The sequence below is a fragment of the Mastigoproctus giganteus genome, chromosome 1, assembly GCF_048544385.1.
Source record: "Mastigoproctus giganteus isolate SK-2022 chromosome 1, ASM4854438v1, whole genome shotgun sequence".
NCBI lineage: Eukaryota > Metazoa > Arthropoda > Arachnida > Uropygi > Thelyphonidae > Mastigoproctus > Mastigoproctus giganteus.
In genome coordinates this window covers 202085879-202106102 of record NC_143575.1, presented here as the reverse complement: position 1 = coordinate 202106102, position 20224 = coordinate 202085879, and the positions used below count along the sequence as shown (strand labels likewise).

Below are 20224 nucleotides of genomic sequence, written 5' to 3'. Positions count from 1 at the left end.
CGTGGTGCTTGGTTGTGATTCCTGCTGGCATGACTAGCCAACTGCAGCAACTCTATGTTTCAGTCAACAAGCCATTTAAGGATTACTTGAGAAAGGAATATGAATCCTGCCTGTTGACCGAAAACCTTCTGCTGACACCTTCCAGAAAAATTAAGAAAGTGTCGGCATCAAAATTGGCAGAATGGGTATCAACAGCTTGGGAGCTGATCCCAGAAAGAATAGTAAAGCACTCATTTAAAAAATGTTGCATCACCAATGCTCTTGATGGCTCAGAAGATGATATATTATGGAATAATGAAGATAACGACGGCTCAGAAGAATCTGACCATGAATGTGAAGTAGACTCTGATATTGATTCAGATGCAGATATTGACAGCTCAGAAGATTCAGAAGGAAGTGACGAATAACATACCTACTGATAAATACCGATACTCTTGTTGTTAGTAAATCGAATTCTATTATAATAAAAATATTTGTTAGATTTATTTTAGTGTTTTATTTTATTTATTTATTTTTTTTTCTTAGAATCAAAGTTTTTTTCTGAAATTAAGGCACTGAAATTAAGGTGTGTCTTACAATCGATGACGTCTTAGAATCAAAGAAATACAGTATGTAGAATCTTCAACATATCAAAAATTGCAGTAGTATTATGAACTCCTAAGAACTGAGGGGATCCTAATTAAAGAACCTCAGCAGACAAAACTTGACAGTTCCTTCAAACATGCATTATTACGTTAAAAAAAAAAAAAGTAAAACTTCTGAGTCTTCTCTTGATGGATGAATTATTGTCTTTTTATAGTTTTTAAATAAAGGCTCTGCAGTGATTTTTGTTTGTTTTATTTTCATCAGCACTACCTATATAATTAAATTTTCCATTTATTTGTGTTCCAAGTTTTTTTGTCTTTTAGGGCTATCTTTTTCTTCACCAGTCAGGATTATCGCTTAATCCAGATACCTCCCCCCCCCCAATTAATCTGGATTGGTGAGGGTTTACTGTATCTAAAAAAAAAAAAAAAAATAAATAATAATAAATAAATAAAAAGATTAATGATTGCCAGATTTCTATTGGACTGATTTTGCTAAATTTCGGAAGCTCAACAATTTGTTATAATAAAGCAAAATATAAAATTTCATGACAGTCCTTCCACTAGGAGTTGAGTTATTACACGAGGATGGATGGACGAAAAAATATAATATGCAGAGTTCTGGTACTCCAATTTTAATTTAAAATTTTGAAGGCTAGCTTGACAAATCATTCTAAAAGAGCGAATATAAAATTTCATGAAATGCTATCTACCGGAAGTTCAGTTGTTACATGCAGACAATTGGACAGACATGAAAACAGTAGGCTCATATGTGCTAACATGCCTAAAAAAGCCTAACTCTATATCAAAGTGAAGATCTGGTATTCTGAACTGGCTCCCGACACTATACAATCAGGGGTGGCCAACTTAATTTGTGATGTGATCTACTTTTTTTCTTCAAAATGTGCCGCGATCTACCATCTCAAGAATTTCATTGCACCTGGTTAATAAAGTTAATCAACACATATTGAAAAATGTTGTTTATAAATTTAAAAATTAAATACAATTCAGAATTCTTATTTTAAATTCATATGTACAGTAATACCCCGACTTACGCGAACTCGGAGTTACGCGGTTCTTGATTTTTTTGTTTGGTGTATATCTAAAATTAGCTTACCAGTGATTTGGAAGTCAAATCATAAAGCTTGGGTGACAGCTTCCATTTTTGAGGACTGGTTTGGTCACCATTTCATACCCGAAGTCGAACGTTATTGCAAGTCTAAACAGATTCCATTTAAAGTGATGCTGCTTATTGACAATGCACCCGGTCACCCTCCTGCCACCCTAATTAATTCGACCCACATGTGAAAGTTGTGTTTTTGCTCTAAACACAACCAGCTTGCTTCAACCAATGGACCAGGGAATTCATCAAAACATTCAAGACTTACTACACGAGGCGTTCGTTTGCACGTCTGAATGAAGCTATGAGACAAAATAGTGAGATATCTGTTAAAGACTTTGGAAACAATTCAATCTTTTAGATGCATAAGAATCATTGAAGAATCTTGGGATGAAATTCACTAAAAAACATTGAATGGTGTCTGGAAGTAACTTTGTCCATTTTTTTTTTTTTCAAAACCGAGACGAAAACAACGCCAGAAACTGATCATGTCGCTCATGTGATGGGAGAAGTTGTTAATCTTGCCAGGCAATTAGATTTGGAAGTCAATGGTGATGATGTCAACGAGCTGTTGGATTCACATAGTCGGGAGCTGACAATGAATGAGCTCATAGAGATGAGTGAGCAAAATGTCACTGAAGTATCCGACACTTCAGACCCAGTTCCACCAGAAAAGCACATAAAGCACATGACAATTGCAAACTTGACAGAAAGTCTCAGCCCAATTGAAGAACGCGTTATAGCTACAAAGCAAGGAATAAAAAATCATTAGCTTGCTACAAAGAAATTCTGCGTGAAAAAAAGAAGACACTGTGTCGTCAGATGAATTTGTTAGATTTTATGAAGCCATCGACATCGAAATAACTTTTTTACGTAACTCATTTATTTTTTTAATACATATTTTGTATTAATATGTATAAAGAACTGCAATTTTATTAAATATTTTTTTTCTAAATTAGTGTTTTTGTTAGTCCTTGATCCAATTAAACAAAAGTTATATGTATTTATATGCAAAGTTGTACCCCGACTTACGCGAATTCGACTTAAGCGATTTTCGTTGGACCCACCTATCGCGTAACTTCGGGGTATTACTGTATTTAAATTTTTAATTTATGTGATGTGTCTTCGTGTCATCTGCCAAGCTTTCAAAATCGGGAATATACTGTGATGAGGCCAACCGTTAGGAATCTTCTGTATGCAAGTCCGTAAGATTAGAGCAATTCTTCGTCTTTGTTGTTAGTTTCAAATATGAAAAGGCCGATTCACATAGATATGTGGAACCAAAACAGGAATTTAAAAGTTCACTGCATTTTTTTACATTTGGGTACTTTTCTCGGCAAACACATTTCTAAAAGTTTTTTCTGATGGGCTTTTAGAAAGATATCATTTTGTAATTGTACACATTTTCAAATGTGTACAATTACCCAGGTAGGAACCTACGTTCACTTGTCTCCAGTGTGAAGACCCCTGTCACACCTGTCTTACGCAGCAATGTAGTGTACCGTATCACCTGTAGGGCCTGTAACAGTTGCTACGTAGGTGAGACATCGAGACGTCTCCAGGATCGCCTCACGGAACACGACAGAGCAATCCGGCTTGCCGAAACTGACCAGTCCGCGCTTGCAGAACATTTTTGGGCTACCAACCACGATCTTGACCCCAAGCGCGACTTTGAGATAGTGGACCACGCGCGACACTTTCGCCACCGCTTATGGCTAGAGTCACTAAACATAATGAACAACCCTAAGGCATTAAATCGCCAGAAAGGCATGCGTATACATCCAATCCTGGAGACAACCGTTTTATTGATGGATGATCACTGGCGCAAGCAGCACACGTCCGTGCTACAACAATGACGAATGAGTAACGTGCCACACTTTGCTTGTAATGTATTCAAATTTGTCAGTTGACGAAGGGACACGAGTTCCGAAAGCTACTGAAATATTTTATTTATTTTATTTTATACTGGGTATACTTTAAATAAATATCTATTTGTTAAACTATGGACCCCAGTACTCCAGGCCCATTTGTCACTAATCTCAGTGATTTTTTTTTTTTTTTTTTTTCCTGCAATATATATTAAATGTACATTAACCCGACCTTAAATGGATAAGAAATATATTAAACAATGTCTTCAATTGTCTTAAAATCACCGAGTCTGGTTTCAAAATCATCCACAACTTTCTCAATTTCAGAAACATATTTCTCACTATTAAATCCAAAAAAAGGATATTTTTGCAAATGATCTTGCATATTTGCAAAATGATTGAATTTTTTTCCCTTTGAGATTCTTAGCCATTGCCAAAAATTGATATTTATATGCAGAAATACTACGAATCATGTCACCCACATTTTTATTTTTCCCTTGTAATTCCAAATTCAGATCACTCAATTTACTGGTAAAATCTGCAAATCAGCAACTTTTGAAATCTCTGTAGAAACTGACTCCAACTCAGCCACCTCACATCTGTTTGTAATATCAGATCTGGTTCATTTTCATCAAGTTGCATTTTGAAAAGTCTCCTTTGAATAGATTGTCCTCTGATGGAATACATGATTTTGAAAGCTATGTCCATAATACTTTTAGTATTTAATCTTTTTCTGGCTAACACTTGTTTGTGGATGATACAGTGGTAACTCAAAAAATCTGGGAATTCATCATCCTTTTGGCACGATGCAATTAATCCATTAAAATGCCCCATCATTATTGCTTTAGCTCCATCTGTTGTTATTGATATGAGCTTAAATAGCGGTAATTTAATTTTTTCATTAAAATTTTTGAATGCGTTAAATATATCAAAACTTCTAGTTCTTTCTTTTAATGAAACCATACCCACAGTTCTTCTCTAGTGGCAGCATTATCGAAAACCATACGAATAAAAATGAGTGATTGAGCGGTATCACTGATGTCTGTAGATTCATCCAGTTGTCAAGAAAAGGACACACAATTAGCAATATGAGCATGTAATTTGTTTGCTCATATTTTTACTAATTTTTTTGGATGCATCGCATCACAGTATTTCGAGATAATTGCAGATCTTGAAGAGCACTTTTAGTTTCATTTTTGTTCTTAAAATTTTCAAAAAGAGAATATGTTATTTTTAAAAATGAGTCTCTGAAGAATTGACCATCAGGAAATGGTTTGCATTTTTTTTTTGCATTGCAAGAAGATGACTCACTTTAAATGGTGCTACAGTTACTGCTTTAGATTGTAAATTAGGTGTCATGAATAAATTTTGTTGTGCGAATAATCTGGATTTAAGTTCTTTTAATATATTTTTTCTAAGGTCACTATTAGGTGGGAAATCTGATTGGTATTTACCATGGAGTTGCATTGAACTGCCTTTCTAAATTTCCACTTTTGGGTTAGCCACAGAAGCATTGCAAATCAAGCAACAACATTTTTCTTTCATCATTACAAAAAAGTATTCTAGTTTCCACTTTTGATGAAAGTGATAAGTTTTACTCTTCTTCGTAGTATTAATTCTAGTTCCCACTCTTGATGAAAATAATACATTTTACTCTTTTTCGTAGTAAAAAAAAAAAAAAAAGGTAAAGTGCAACCATTATCAACCCACTGCAGGATGGAAGCCTCCTCAACAATTCATGCTGAGGGAAATGGACCATAATCTGCCACGCTGGTCCAGTGCAGGTTGGCAGATCGACCGTATTCAGCAGTCAGGGGCTTGAACCCCGGTCTACTCAAAGAGTGTGTGCTACTGCACTCCCACTCTTGACTACTCGGCTACGGAGGCCTTTTTTCGTAGTATTCATTTTAAATCAAAGGGTATTAAATTAACGTATAAGTACTGCCCAGTTATTAATATTAAGTAAGCTAAATAAGAAATCAACACATACACTATGCTCTTCACAGCGTAACTGCGTGAATTTTCACTAGACAAATCGTAGCGGCTGTGCGGCGACAAGAGTAGTCACGTGGTTCAAGGGATTTGTAATAAGTGTATGCAGTGGGACGCATAATAATAATAACATTTGGATTTTGACCTATCCATTTTTTATATATATATAAAATTCATTGTGATCGACTGAAATTAAAGCTGCAATCGACTGGTAGATCACGATTGACTTGTTGGCCACCCCCTGCTATACATTACTACTAATGTTGATAAGTTGCCCATTTTCTATTATTTCTTTTTTTACCCTTACTAAATTTATTTTAATGAAACTGTTATATCTGTTTAGTATAGGAAAATGGGGATCACTTAATGAAATGCTTCGAGTGACCGTGGTTCGAGCCCATGTGATTACTAAATATTGTGCTGTTTCTTGTATTTTCTTTATTTTGTGAACTTTATTTTTATTTTATTTTTATTTTTATTTAACTTTATTTAATCTTTATTTTTCTGGCTGTGTGGTCGTCCTGAAAACAGAAAATTTACTTTTAACTGCTAGTATTATTAATGTTATGAGTATTGCATCAGTCCTTCATGTAATCCATTTATTTATAATCACTGATTTCAATAAAGATATGTTTTCTCGTTTCTAATTTGCAGTTAAAAGAAGACTATGTACTCACTTGACAGAGTAATATTTCACAAACTAACAAAAGTGAAAACTGATGAGAAGTCATGCAAAAATAACTAACATGGGGACAAGTGTTGTTCTCATATGTGAATGGGGGGATGGAAAAGACAGTAACTCATATAGGTCAAAAATGGTAAAATCTTACATTCTTGCATTCCATTACATTGCACAAACAGATGACTATGTGCTGCAAATGAGTTGAAAAAGTATTTTACATTCATTTGTGTTGAAAACACATTTGAGTACCACCTTTGAAGCAAATAATTGGGAATAATTAGGATGACTGAGATGATCAAATGGTTGAATCAACTGATAATTGGGATTCTGGCAAAAGAAGTTAGTTGGGCCCGTAAGACTCTAAGTGGAAATGGACATGGGAACTGAGACTAGGCTTATTTATAAAATGAACGGAGAAGTGTTTGGGAGGTTTAGATCTTTTCACATACAAGTTTCTTCTGTTAGTTGTAGTAAGGAAAGGTGGAGAGGGCATGTATGAAGTAATGAAATTTTTGATATGGCATACAAATTACACATGGCAAGAATATACCCAGCTCCATGACATAACGTCGCCTCAATAATGTGTTTCTCCCATACACACTACTTGGACTCCCTCCAGTCGCTGTCTGGTAGTGTTGAGGCAGTGAAATTATATAATACTAATCCAGATGCCTCCTAGAGATTTACCTCAGTTTGCTGGACTGTTTAGTGGCTGGCCTGCAAACAGTTTTAGAACTGTACGCTCGAAATATAAGGAATATTGGATCTCACCATGATGTCCATCAACAATCATATTTTATGATGGAAGAGATTTGCTCTGAAGACTAAACATGGGTTTCACCACTTCAAGCTTCTTATAAGCAGAGTAATAGTATTACACCAATTGATGAGAATCAACTACCACCTAGTATTGCCTGCTCACACAAAGGGACAGCACTCCTCTGTGTTGTGTGTATGCCACATCTTGACCCCTGCTGAGTGTTTATTCATACCTTGGTTGTTATCTCCAGTATACCAGGTTCCATATTTCAGGACTTGCACGCAGGGGTTATACCTAGGTATACTAACAGTTCCACCATCATGGCGGTGCAAGCAGAGGATTTGGTTATCATTGAATGACCGGACTTTGCTGAAATTTGGTCTACTTGACTTATATGTCACCTGAATATTAGTTCCATCAGCTTTTTAAACTCCTGGGCAGCAAGCCCAGTTTGTCATATCTGAGTGAATGTCTGTGACAACCTCAACAGTCCCTGAATATTGCAGAGGTGCTTTTGAAAGGGAGATATTAGCTCTCAAATCAATGGCATTATTATTGATGGTTTTGTTCCGGTTTCTACCAATAATTCAAACTAATTAAATGCTTTGCATCTACACTTACTCATGAAGAAGTTTTTATTAGGATTTTGGATTTACATTTTTCTGGTTTATAATGCCTTTTTAGCACAAATACTGTAAAAGTATTTGATTTGATAAGATGTGTCTTGATGACTATGATTTTCCTCTGTCTAGATCACTCATGACTAGAATCTGACATATGACTTTGACGGTACAATCCAAGAAACAACTAGTATTCATCTTGACAGTTTATTTCTGAACATGTTAGAGAGTATGAAATATCCTTTGGAAGCTGATGTTATGGAGAAAATTTTAAAATCTTTGCATAAGCAGTATCCAGTATTATTTCCTGAAAGGTTAACTGTTAAAGGTAGTGCATCCGCAGTGCAACATAGTGCTGCAATATTAGAATGCACCAATCAAGTGTACTAGGAAAACTGCACACTTACTCAAGGTTACCAACAGTCTGATGTTATTGAGCCCACTAGTTCTTTGTGGAACAGCCCCTTTTGACTGATACAAAACTGAGTAGAGATATACATGTAATAAATCGTAGGGAACTAGAAAAATTGTTCATATTCACTATCTAAAATATTTTGTATTTTTTTTAATAAATTTTATTTTCTGAATTCATTCACATTGATTGTGTCATGAACGAGTTTGTTATTTACTGTAATCCAGCATAGTCATGTGTTTCATGCAGTTTTCTGATATCAGAAGCAATGTCCATAAGTTTTAATTAACATAAAAAAAAGTAAAAAAAGTAAAGTGCAGCCATTATCAACCCACTGCAGGATGGAAGCCTCCTCAACAATTCATGTTGAGGGAAATGGACCGTAATCTGCCACGCTGGTCCAGTGCGGGTTGGCAGATCGACCGTATTCAGCAGTCAGGGGCTTGAACCCCGGTCTACTCAAAGAGCGTGTGCTACTGCACTCCCGCTCCTGCCCACTCGGCTACGGAGGCCTACACCACAAAAACTACACCACTTTCAAAAAAACTCCTAAGAACATTTTTGATTGCTTTTGTTGTCAGGAGCTCATAATATGCAGTTCTCAATCACTGTGTGTTTGTGTTTTTGCATGTGCACGTGTGTATGCATGTTTGCGTTTTTTCGTGTGCACGTGTGTTGTTTTATAAGCATGTATAAAAAAAATTTAAACATGTCTGATTCTGAATAGTTACATAACTGTAGCCATAGGTGTGGTATTAATGATAAAAATAATAATAAAATAAATCAGAACAGTTATCTAAAATGACAAAATCAAAACCACATTATGGAATATGTTTGGCTAAATGATTATTTTACCATTTAATTAAAAGTTTAAATCTTTACTGTAGGGTAATTGGACCATAAAACGATTCAAAATGGAGCGAATTGGCATCACCCAGGTACTTTCTCGCTTATCATACATCTCCACTTTGGGTATGATGACCCGTATTAACAGTCAGTTTGAGAAAACACGCAAAGTGTCAGGCCCCAGATCTCTCCAGCCTTCCCAGTGGGGTATGCTTTGTCCTTCTGACACACCTGAAGGAGAGGTAGGTATGATTTAGATATAGTGTTATGGCATGGGATTATAATTAAGAGATATAAAGGAACTTTTGCCAATATATATAAATGGCAAATAGTAGAAAAAGAAAATGCCTTTTTCTTCTAGTTGTCATTTTTCATACCATTTTTTGTATTGTTACTGTCTGTTATTGGAATGGAAAGGAGCATGTAAAATACCGTGTGATAAATTGGCAGGTGTAGATGAAATCACCTCTAATATACTGTGAAAGATAGAGGGGAAATAGTGCTACTGTATGACATGCATAACAAGGTGGTCACTAGCTATATTTTTTAGTCTAATGAATATTGTAAGAATAAATTCTCAAATTCTGTATCATATCTTACAAACGAAGCTAATGAAAGACCACAAAAGAGAAGTTTTGAAAGGAATTACAAAATTATAATTATATTTGGATAAGAATTATAATACTTTCTCATAAGTATTTTTCCATCCAAAATACAAATTTCTCTCTGCAACACCATGAAGATCCATAAGAAGAGCAGCAACAAGAGCAAGTAGTGAGAAAACAGGAAGTGTGTCTTCTGTAGTCACTGCAAAATTTGTATACAAAAAATATAGTGCATGCACAAGGCAATGCATGTGACCTTGACTTCAGCTAAATTTTATAAATATAAGTTAATTTTTTAAATATATTTTTTAAACGTTGAAAAAATAACCTTTTATTAACCATTTAATCTTTTATTAAAACTAAACTTCTTTATTTTCAAATTTTTTTTTTGAAAATATCAGCCATGCTATTTTTTTATCCTGTTTGATGCTCATTTATAAAAAACAAATCAAAATTTTAATTCATATGTATTTTTCTTAATTTTATTAAAATACTATAAAAAATTTAAAGCTTTTACTTAGATTATGCATTTTCATTTCAACCTTTTCATGCATATGTATGTTTATGGAATTGAAGTTCCCATTGTAATTTTTATCCTGTTGGTGTTTGAATTATAGAAAAAAAAAAAAAAAGTTAAATTATGGTGTGTTTATTATTTCTCCTTACCTCTGCTATAATGTCAAGATTATGAAAACTTTAAAAGTGCAATAATTTAAACTGTTTTTTTCCTCTTTTCAATCATATTGAATAGTATAATGGTGCACGCTGCTGGTGTAATTTTTTGGTACACTTTCCAAAGATGATATATGAGTGCTTGGATAATAAGTAGGCATGCTTTTTAAATTCCAATCAAATCAGATCCATAGTTCAAATTGTATTAGAAAAACACAAATTCTAACTTATGCTATTGTAAGAGGTATTCTAATTTTTAAGTTTAGGTCAGGACATCATTTTACAGCCTATGTGTGTCTATGCATGTCCACACCTGATGCAAACTGCATCAGGTGTGGGCTTAAGGTTGGAAACATCTGTTTATCAGTTTATTTAATTCTTTTAATATAATTTTAAAGGTGTATATTTAAAAACTTAACTTTTCTTAATTTTTTTTTTAAAACTTAAAAATATATTTCCATCATATATATTTAAATGATAATCCATGGGATGTCTTTATGTGCATATATATGCTTATGTAAATATCTGATATCTCTTAATAGTATAATGATTTTTTAATACTCTTCAGCGATAAATTATAAAAAAAATTAAATTAATAATTTAAACATGTAAAATTTCTTCTTTTATCCATTAAACACTCAAGATAATGAATACATTAAAAAGTTCCCAATTTTAAATTTCTAACTGCCTTTATTCCACACATTTCATTTTTAACATGGAGTACTTAGATGTGCATGCAGGTGCTATTGTTTTGTATGTATCTTCTGGAGGGCAAGGGGAATAAAAAGTATGTATAAAAGTGAAAAATATGCCACGAGGACTGATTTGGTAGGTGGTTTAAGGTTAAACTTGGAGTAAGGCAAGGCTGCACTCCATGCCACTTTTTTTTTTTTTTAAATATTATTATATGTAGGTGATATTGTGCTTTTAATATTTTGCCACAACTTCTTAACCTCTGGATTAAATAGATAATTGTTGTGAATATAGCATGAAAATTAGCTTTATAAAGTAGAAAGTTTCCTTGTCTCTCTGAACTTTCATAATTTTTGCTTTTATAAGCAAAAATTATGAAAGTTCAGAGAGACAAGGAAATTTTGTAGACTCGATTACCAAAACACTTGAACACCTAAGTAATTTTGAGTATCTAACAACAGTCTTTAATGAAGATGGAAGATTAGGTAATGAAAGTTTTCTCTTACTCCAAATATTTTATTTGGAGTAAGAGAAAACTTAGTCAAATGATAAAATTTTGCTATTTATTTATTTACATACTTCTCAGGTCAGACCCTAGATGTAGGCAAAAAAGTTACACAGAATCAATACAAAAAAAAAGCAGTCATTTAAGTTAAAATGCATAAAAATTAGGATTAATGAAAAATAGTAAAAAGCAATTTTTTATGCCTCGATGAGTTAAAAGTATAATTAATATTGTGATTATTTAACCTGAAGGAAATGGAACTGAGAAAAGGACAGGCAAATAAAAAAATAAGTTTCATGACAAGAATTCAAGTGGGGTATAGTGAAAGATGCTTATTCGAGAAGAAATGGATAATGAGTAACAGAGTTTATGATATTGTAAACAAAAAGAGACCCATGGAGTTGTCTGGATTGAAGTGGGTGATTCTGAAGTGACTGCAAAGTGTTTCATAGTTTCTGTGGTGAAAGGCAAGCTGATTTTGAGAGTATAGGAATTTAATGACTTTGATTTGAACTCCTCAAGTCAATGAGAAAGGCATTCCTGTTGTGGAGACCATATTAATAATATCACAATAATCAAAAACAGGATGTACAAGCTGAGGTCATAGAGAAGAATTTTAACTTTGTCACTCTTAAAAGTCTAGGAAGAATGCTTAATTAAAACTAAGAAGTTTGGGAGTCTGAGATATTATGCGATTGATAAGGCAAGCGGGATAAGGTGAATTGAGTGGAAGCAACATAATTTACATTTCAGTGAGTTTAGAAACAAGTTATTTTTGTTGATCCAGAGTGATAGGGAATCAAGCCAGGATTGGAATTCGTCACCATCACTTGAAGAATAGATAATTTTGTAAAGTTTAAGATCATCTGCATAAAGTTGCCACTCAACATTAACAGACTGAAACACAGTTGAACAATCATTAATGTAAACCATAAATAAAAGCAGACTTCAGGGTGAGCCTTGTGGAATACCTTTGAAACACTAAACGGAATTGATGAAGTACCATCAACTATTACAGATAGTTGACAATTGCTAAACAGTAAATCAAGCAAATACCTGAATCCTATAGAGAACTCTGTTGACATTGTGTGGAATCTGCAGTTTCCAGAAAGAAACCAAAGAACTTCAGAAAGACGTAGTTCGTGTTTGGAACCACGAACCATCAGTTGATTATTTTCAGAAATTGATCATTTCAATACGTCGATGGTGTGCTGCTGTCATCATGGCCAGAGGCTGTTCAACTAAATATTAGTTTGCACCTGGTGAACTTTTCATTTTGTTTTCCATTTAAAATGATAAACTGAAGCAAATTGAGGGTTTCTGATATCATTTCAGCCATAATTGTCATGTTTACCAAAACTGTTGTATAAAGGTTGCAAATGCTCATTTTGGAATATTTTGAGAGCACCTGTCAAATATTACTTAGCTTTGCCTTAACAACTATTAATAAATATCTTTTGGATTAGAAATCCAATCCAGTGAAATAGATCTTTCACTGGATTATTCTAATCCAGTGAAAGATCTATATCAAGTGGACCAGTCTGATTCATCTTCTTCTTTCTAGGGTTTATATAAGTAAAGAAGTCCGTGCTGTTTTTCTTAGCGTCCTTTGCCAAAGATTTCTCGTAATCTGCCTTCATTTGCCTAACCTCCTTTGTGACTTGATTACATACTAGCTTATATCTACCTAGGCTTATGTATCTCCTGATAATATATATGCATCCCATGCATTATTCTTCTCTGCCACAGGTCTCATTAGTTCATCTGACATTGATTTAGGCCTGAACCTTGATCAGTATTTCTTAATCGGAATGAAAAGCTTAGTAGCTTCCACGATTAGTTCCTTGAATGCTTCCCATTTAGAATTTGCTGTTGGTAACATTATCAGTTGGTCTCACTATAATTTAAATTTAAAATTTAAATTACAGTAGGACCAACTGATATTTAAAAACTTTCTGAGACCACTGTTGTTGTCTGACTGATGTATCAACTGTGTGGTACTACACTCAGGGTAGTGAAGGATGAGAAAGACCTGGGAGTAATTGTGCAGTCAGATATGAAGTTTTCTGACAGTGCTGCCAGAGCAACTCATGGAATATAGAGAAGGGCAACAAGATTGGTGAGGAGAACAAAGGGTTGCTCTTAACAAGGAAGGCTTTGCAGAATTTAAGCACCTGTGAGGTGATCTGATTGAAGTGTATAAAACCTTGAATGGTTTGAGTTAAGTGCTGATGGGTTTCTTCTCCTCTTGCTCAGATTACACACCTGAGGGGACATGAATTGAAATTGAGGAAAGACAGTTATAGAATAGATGTATAGAAATTTGCCTTATCTGTCGATGTGGAAGTTGATAGCTTAAATAAACTAAAGGAAGAACTAGACAAATTTTGGAGTGAATGGCTGAGTGAAATGGGAAGAGGTTTTTTTTTTGACTGGAGTTTGCTTTCTTGCATCATATGCCTCTACTAATCCAAATGCTAATGCGATTTCTTTGACATTTATTTAGTGTGTGTGTGTGTGTGTGTGTATAAAATTCAATAATTTTGCAAATTATTATATCATGTGAGTGTATTCCTCACCAGTATATTATTTAGATATATTGTTTATTTTATTACTTTTCTTTCAGTCTTGTGGTCTTGTTAAAAATTTGGCTCTTATGACCCATATCACAACAGATTTAGAAGAAGAACCAATTGCAAAACTGGCATTTAATTTAGGTGTGGAAGATATTCATTTGCTCAGTGGTGAAGAAATATGTAGTCCTTCTAATTACATTGTTTTTGTTAATGGTAAGAGTCAGACCTATTGGTATCAATAATTTCTCTTTGTGTAATTTTTAATATTGGATGGTGAGAAAGAGAGTGAGTATTATAAAAATTTGGGGTTTAACCTTAACCCATTAGTAGTGATGCCTGCAATAATAATAACAATATGATGTCTCAATTGAAAATAAAGGACTCAGGGTAATAGGGTGCCCTGGCTTGGGGGCAAACTGAGGGGACGGTTGCCCTTTGAATCGTGGCCTTATGAAATGCTTGTTTGGTATTTCTAGAGCCTTGTTTGGTGTTTCTGGAGCCTTATCTGGAATGGAAGATAATATTGCCAAGGGAAGGGATGTCTTTATGTGCTTGATGTAAAGAGTGTGAGGATATTAGATGCTGACTCAGTGTTGTTATGGGCCCTCTATGAGAGCTTGAAGAACAGGATGGTGCCCTCAGATTTAAATTGGGGGTCGATCAAGCTCTCAGTTGCCGACATCCCCCCCCCCCCCCGAGCTTACACTTGATCATTAGGCAACAGAGTGACAACCCCCAAAGCAGAATGCTCTGGTCCCAGAAGTGCCTCTGTAGCCAGGTGGGCATTGCGTAGCACATGCTTCTTGATTAGACCGGGGTTCAAGCCCGTGACCAAATACGGAGGATGCGGGAAGGTCAGGGAATGACCACCGCATATCCCCGAAACAATATGGCCTTAGTTGCTAATGCTACTAAAAACCAAATAACAAATGACATCTGGTCCCAGAGGAGCTAGTTGTTTTTGGTGACACTGTTGTTAGGGAAATGGGAAATATATTGTGCCAAAAGGATAGGTGGAATAGGACCTAGGTGTGCCTGCTGGGACAAAAGTTGATGACATTGTAGAGCAGATATAATCTTTTAAGAGCACAAGAGATCATATTGTTGTACGCATCGGCATGAATGACATTAAGAGTATAAGATCTGAAAAATCCAGTCTTAGGAGCTGGCTGAAAGTTGATGCACTGCCATGTATATATCGGCAACTCTTTGCAGCACACCTCACCGAATGCCCAGACTTCTTGCAGGTATATACATATGCCCCGAAGTCTGAAGAGTTTGCTTGATCTGCTTGTTTTTTTTTTTTTTTTTTTGATTTGGTAGTTGTTGGCGCATCGGCTTCTGTGGCCATATTGCACCTCCCAATGTTTTTGCAGTACTTTGATCCAAGCCCGAGGCGGGAATCGAACCCGCGACCTTTGGGTTGCCGGGCAGGTACTTTACCCACTCGGCTAGCCCGGTCGGCGATCTGCTTGTGTTTTCCCAAGCAAAACAATCAGCAGTCATATTCAGTATGAATATAATATATACACTGCAGAGCTACACGCAATAGAACTGGCCTTGGATCATATAAAATCCTACCAGTGCCAAAGGTGCATATTATATACTGACTCCCTAAGCATATTCCAGGCCTTATCCAATGTGAGAACACTCACCCAGTATTGTGTTGGGTGCAGCAAATATTACACTCCTTCTTACAGTTAAACTTCGATATTCACTTTTGCTGGATCCCTAGCCATGTTGGTATTAGACGCAATGATTTGGCAGACACAGCAGCCAAATCAGCATTGTTACAAAGTCGCATCCACTTGTCAATCCCCTATACAGAGTGCAAGCAACTAATCATCAAAAATTATGTCCATGTTGGCATGAAGCTTGGAATGGGTGCCCTACCAACAAACTAAATGAAATTAAGCCTGTAATAATTCATTGACATTCTAGTTGGCGCAGGGTTTGACGGGAGGAAGTAGTTCTTGCTTGGCTATGCATAGGACATTCTCACCTAACACATTCGTATTTGCTGAGGGCTAATGATAATCCTGTGTGTAGATATTGTAATGTATTTTTAACTATTTGTCATATTTTAGTAGAATGTGCACCTTTTAATAATGAATGCTGTTTATGTTTTACCCATCTGTCTGAGCCTTATACACTCAGGCAAATTTTTTCAGATGATGACAATGTGTCAGATGTATTCAAATTTTTACAACTGATTAATCTATATAGTTTTATTTAGGTTTCTTCAATATTTAATACACTATAACTGTTTATGCCATATGTTATTTTATTTGTATATTTTGAAATATTTCTTATATATTTTTATTTTATATCTTTAGACTTGGCATACAATAGCCTTAGATGCTGATACGCCATAAAACTCCTAATAGCCAACCAACCATCTGTGATATTATTTAAGAAGTATAGGGCAATGTTGAAAAAAGTGACAAGTTAGGATTAAATTTGAAGGTGTCTGCAATTCTGCACAGACATGATAGGAGGGAATATATGATGAGAGCCTTGTCAATCTATTCAGCCCTGCAGAGATTGTGAAAAGCTTGTGGGGTAGAAATTTTCTCAGCATGGTCTGTTTTTGTTAATGAGATCAATTTAAATAGAAAGGGTGCAAGAATATTTGCTGATGTTATTGAGGCAATATTAGGTGGGTTGGAATGCTTCTAGTTTGGGGGGGGATACACTGACTAATAGATTAACAAAAACTGCAAGCAGTGGTGAAAATGATTCTTGCACTGCATTTATTGGCATGAGTAGCAGCCTGGAAAGCAAGGTGCTACAGATTTCAAGGTCTGCTAGGAGTCATCATGGAACTTGTAAATACATGGGCTGTGTTAGGGTAACTAAGAGTAAGAAGAGGTGCTTATACATCAATGTCAGGAGCATAGTAAATAAATTTGATCAATGTGACTTGCTGGTCAAGGCATCAAATGCAGACATTGTTGGGATATCAGACAGGTGGTGCCACTCAGATATCCCATGAAGGTCTCTTTACTGGAGACCAGCTATGGTGCTTTAGTGCTTCTTCCAAACTGTAAAAATATTTGTTTCCAGCTGTAGTTCCATTCTGATGTCCAGGTACAGATGACAGAGTAGATTATGTGAGACACTGTTTCTGGAAAGAGCAATTCTGAGTGTCAGAGAGCCTGAGAGCGAACAGCTTGGAGTTGATGCTTCCATGCCCTGTCACCAGGAAAAGACAAGATAGTAGAAGTGAAGGAGTTATTCTCTTAGTTAAGAAGCATAAAATCTAAGCCATTGCATCCAGTTGACATGGGTGGTTAGTGCAATGTTTAATCAGTTTGGTGTGACTGACATAGCACTGGGAAAGCAAAAATGAGAGTAGGAGGTTAGACTCTATTGAGTACAATGATCAACTGTACAGAGAAATCGAGTGGCCAGTAAATCATAATGTCTTATAATTTGAGATTTTAACTTCACAGATATTGACCGGAATTTGTGGTTGATCATTCTTACACAATGGCGCCTCCGTAGCCAGGCAGGCAGAAGCAGCAGTGCATAGCACACGATTCTTGATTAGACCGGGGTTCGAGCTCGTGACCACCAATACGGAGGATGCGGGAAGGTCAGGGAATGACCACCGCTTATACCCGGAGCAATATGGTCTTAGTTGCTAATGCTCCTAAAAACAAAAAAAAAAAAAAACCAAATAACATCATTCTTACAATAGCATGACTCTTGTGGATTTATTGGATGACTGTTTTCTACAGCAGCATGTCAGAGAGGCAACTAGAGAGAGTAATACTCTTGTTCTGATTTTTAGCAGTGATTATTCATGCATTAAGACTATGGATAAAAGTAATTATAGTGTACTGATGTGGGATTTACTTAAAGATGTAACTGCCTTCAAGGGTAAAGGGAAGGGTTTTTGTGAAGATGAATACATTGGTCTTGGAGTCTTTTTAAATTCTAATACAGTGAGACCAACTGATGATATTGCCATCAGCCAATTCTAAATGGGAAGCATTCAAGGAATGATTCATAGAACTACTAGGCTTTTTGTACCAACTAAGAAATACTATTCAAGGTTTAGGCCTAAATTAATGTTAGATGAACTAATGAGACTCGTGCCAGAGAATAACAATGCATTGATAAATAGTAATCGTAGCATGTGATGCAAGAAAGCAAGCGTATGAGCTTATGTATCATCAGCCAAAAAAAAAAAAAAAAAAAAAATATCTCACAACTATTCCCTCTAAATGTTTGTCCAGTTCCTCCTTAAATTTATTTTACCTATCAACTTCCACAACAACAAATGGAAGTTTGTTCCAGCAATTAACCACCCGCTGGCTAAAGGCAAATTTCACACATCTATTCTACAGCTGTCTTTCCTCAATTTGAATTTATGCCCCCTTAGGTTTGTAATCTGAACAAGTGGAAGGATCCCATCAGAATTCAGTGTGCTCAACCCATTCAATGCCTAATACACCTCAGTCAGATCACCTCACAGGTACCTAGTCTCCAGCCACTGCAATTTGCAGAACTTAAGCCTCTCTTGGTAAGAGGATCCCTTCATTTCCCTCACCAATACAAAACAACAATGGGGCCAACACCAAACCCTTGGGGAACTCCACTAATGACATTTGTCCATGAAGAGCAGTATCCATTGATTACCACTCTCTGTCATCTCCCACTCAACCATCCCTTTATCCATTGTAGCAACTTATCCTTAATGCCATACCTCTCAAATTTGTACAGCAGTCTTCCATGTGCAACAGTATCAAAAGCTTTCAAGAAATCCAAGTATATGATATCAAAATTATTTTTGGCATTCAGCTCCTTTGTGACCACATCATAGTATCCAATCAAATTGGTCAGACAAGACCTCCCTTTAACAAACCCATGCTGTGTCTTAACTAATTCCTCCAGTTGTCAATAGGAATTGAATGGAGATCTCTCCAAATGAGTGGAAAATGATGCCACTATACTGTCACAATGGGCCATCCTTTATTCAAGGGTAACTTTAAGCTATCCTAGGACATTTTACTGTGACACTTGTTCAGTGACAAAATTACGATACTTGTAGGACCACCACCGTGGGGAACCCCAGAATTTATAGGTCTGTAACTTGTTAACACATTTTAAAATGGAAAGATTGTTATTCGCTTAACACCACTTGTGAGCCCCGTTAAAAATATTTTTACTCTTGTTATTGTTTTATTATTTCTCCTAATCTATGGTTCAGCATGTCTTAATATGGCACTGATGCTAAAGCTGACAAACAGTTATTTGGGGACTGATATACACTATATTAGAAAAGTATCTGGACACCTCTGGGATTAGGGAAAAATTAACTGAACCTGCCATTAACGTGCTTAGAATATGTATAAAAGCAGTTGTGTTCACACCAAAATAAGTAGCATTAGAAAATACAGCATACAGGGCAAAGCACTGAACTTATTGACTTCTAATGGGAGTCATTGCAGGATGGCTTAGTATTAGTCAATCTACTCATGTCGTTGTGACAAAAACTGCATCATAGGCAATGGTGGCTAACATAATCACTAAATGGAAATGTCTTGGGTCTTACTGCAGCTGTGAATTGTTCATATAGACTTCAGAAATTGGTGGAAAGAGATTGTATTGTGCTTAGATTATCCCATTGTCATCAGATACTGTCAACCAGCAGTTTGAGGCAGATGGAAGAACTGATATTATGCATGGGATGCATATAGATTATCAGGCAACGTAGAAGTGTATGGTAGATATAAACTATTCTTTAATAAAATTACATGGAGGGTTAGTATTAGTAATGGCCATATGGTGCAATGAAGCCTAAGGCTTATACTGCACCATCCAAAAAAAAAAAAAAAAAGTAATAAAGTGTAGGTTAGGCCAGTGGCATGCAAACTTATTTCGTACGTGACCCCTTTTATTGAATAAAAAATTGACACGACCCCTCAATATAAAACCTGAAGTAGGATGTCCATATTTTTTGCGAGGAAAATAGAATTTTATAAATTATATAGTAAAAAATTTTATTCAACTACTGAGAAAGGAATAAAAAAATTGTTTCCATTTTAAATTACACATTAAAATTGTTTAATATTTTAATTGAATACAGCAAAAACAACAAATCAAATTCTTATTCTTCAATTAAGACTACAAAACAATTAAAAAAATTAACGATTACAAAACAGAACAATGAGAAGGATGAGCTTGGATGACCCGTAATATTTGATCCGTATTTGAAATTGCTACTGTCGTATCATCTTCTGGATCAAGTCTGGAATGCTGTTTTGTTTTTATAGCTGTT

The 20224-nt window shown here is 35.4% G+C and overlaps 1 protein-coding gene across 2 annotated transcripts in view; it reads left to right on the top strand.

The window, feature by feature from the left end:
- Polr3B (RNA polymerase III subunit RpIII128) overlaps positions 1–20224 on the top strand; it is a 527342-nt gene that overhangs the window by 239710 nt on the left and 267408 nt on the right. For both annotated transcript variants that reach the window (XM_090375599.1, XM_090375592.1), the window contains 2 exons: positions 8926–9126; positions 13986–14148. In XM_090375599.1, coding sequence (XP_090231725.1) covers positions 8926–9126; positions 13986–14148 — 364 coding nt within the window. The remainder of the gene's footprint in view (positions 1–8925; positions 9127–13985; positions 14149–20224) is intronic.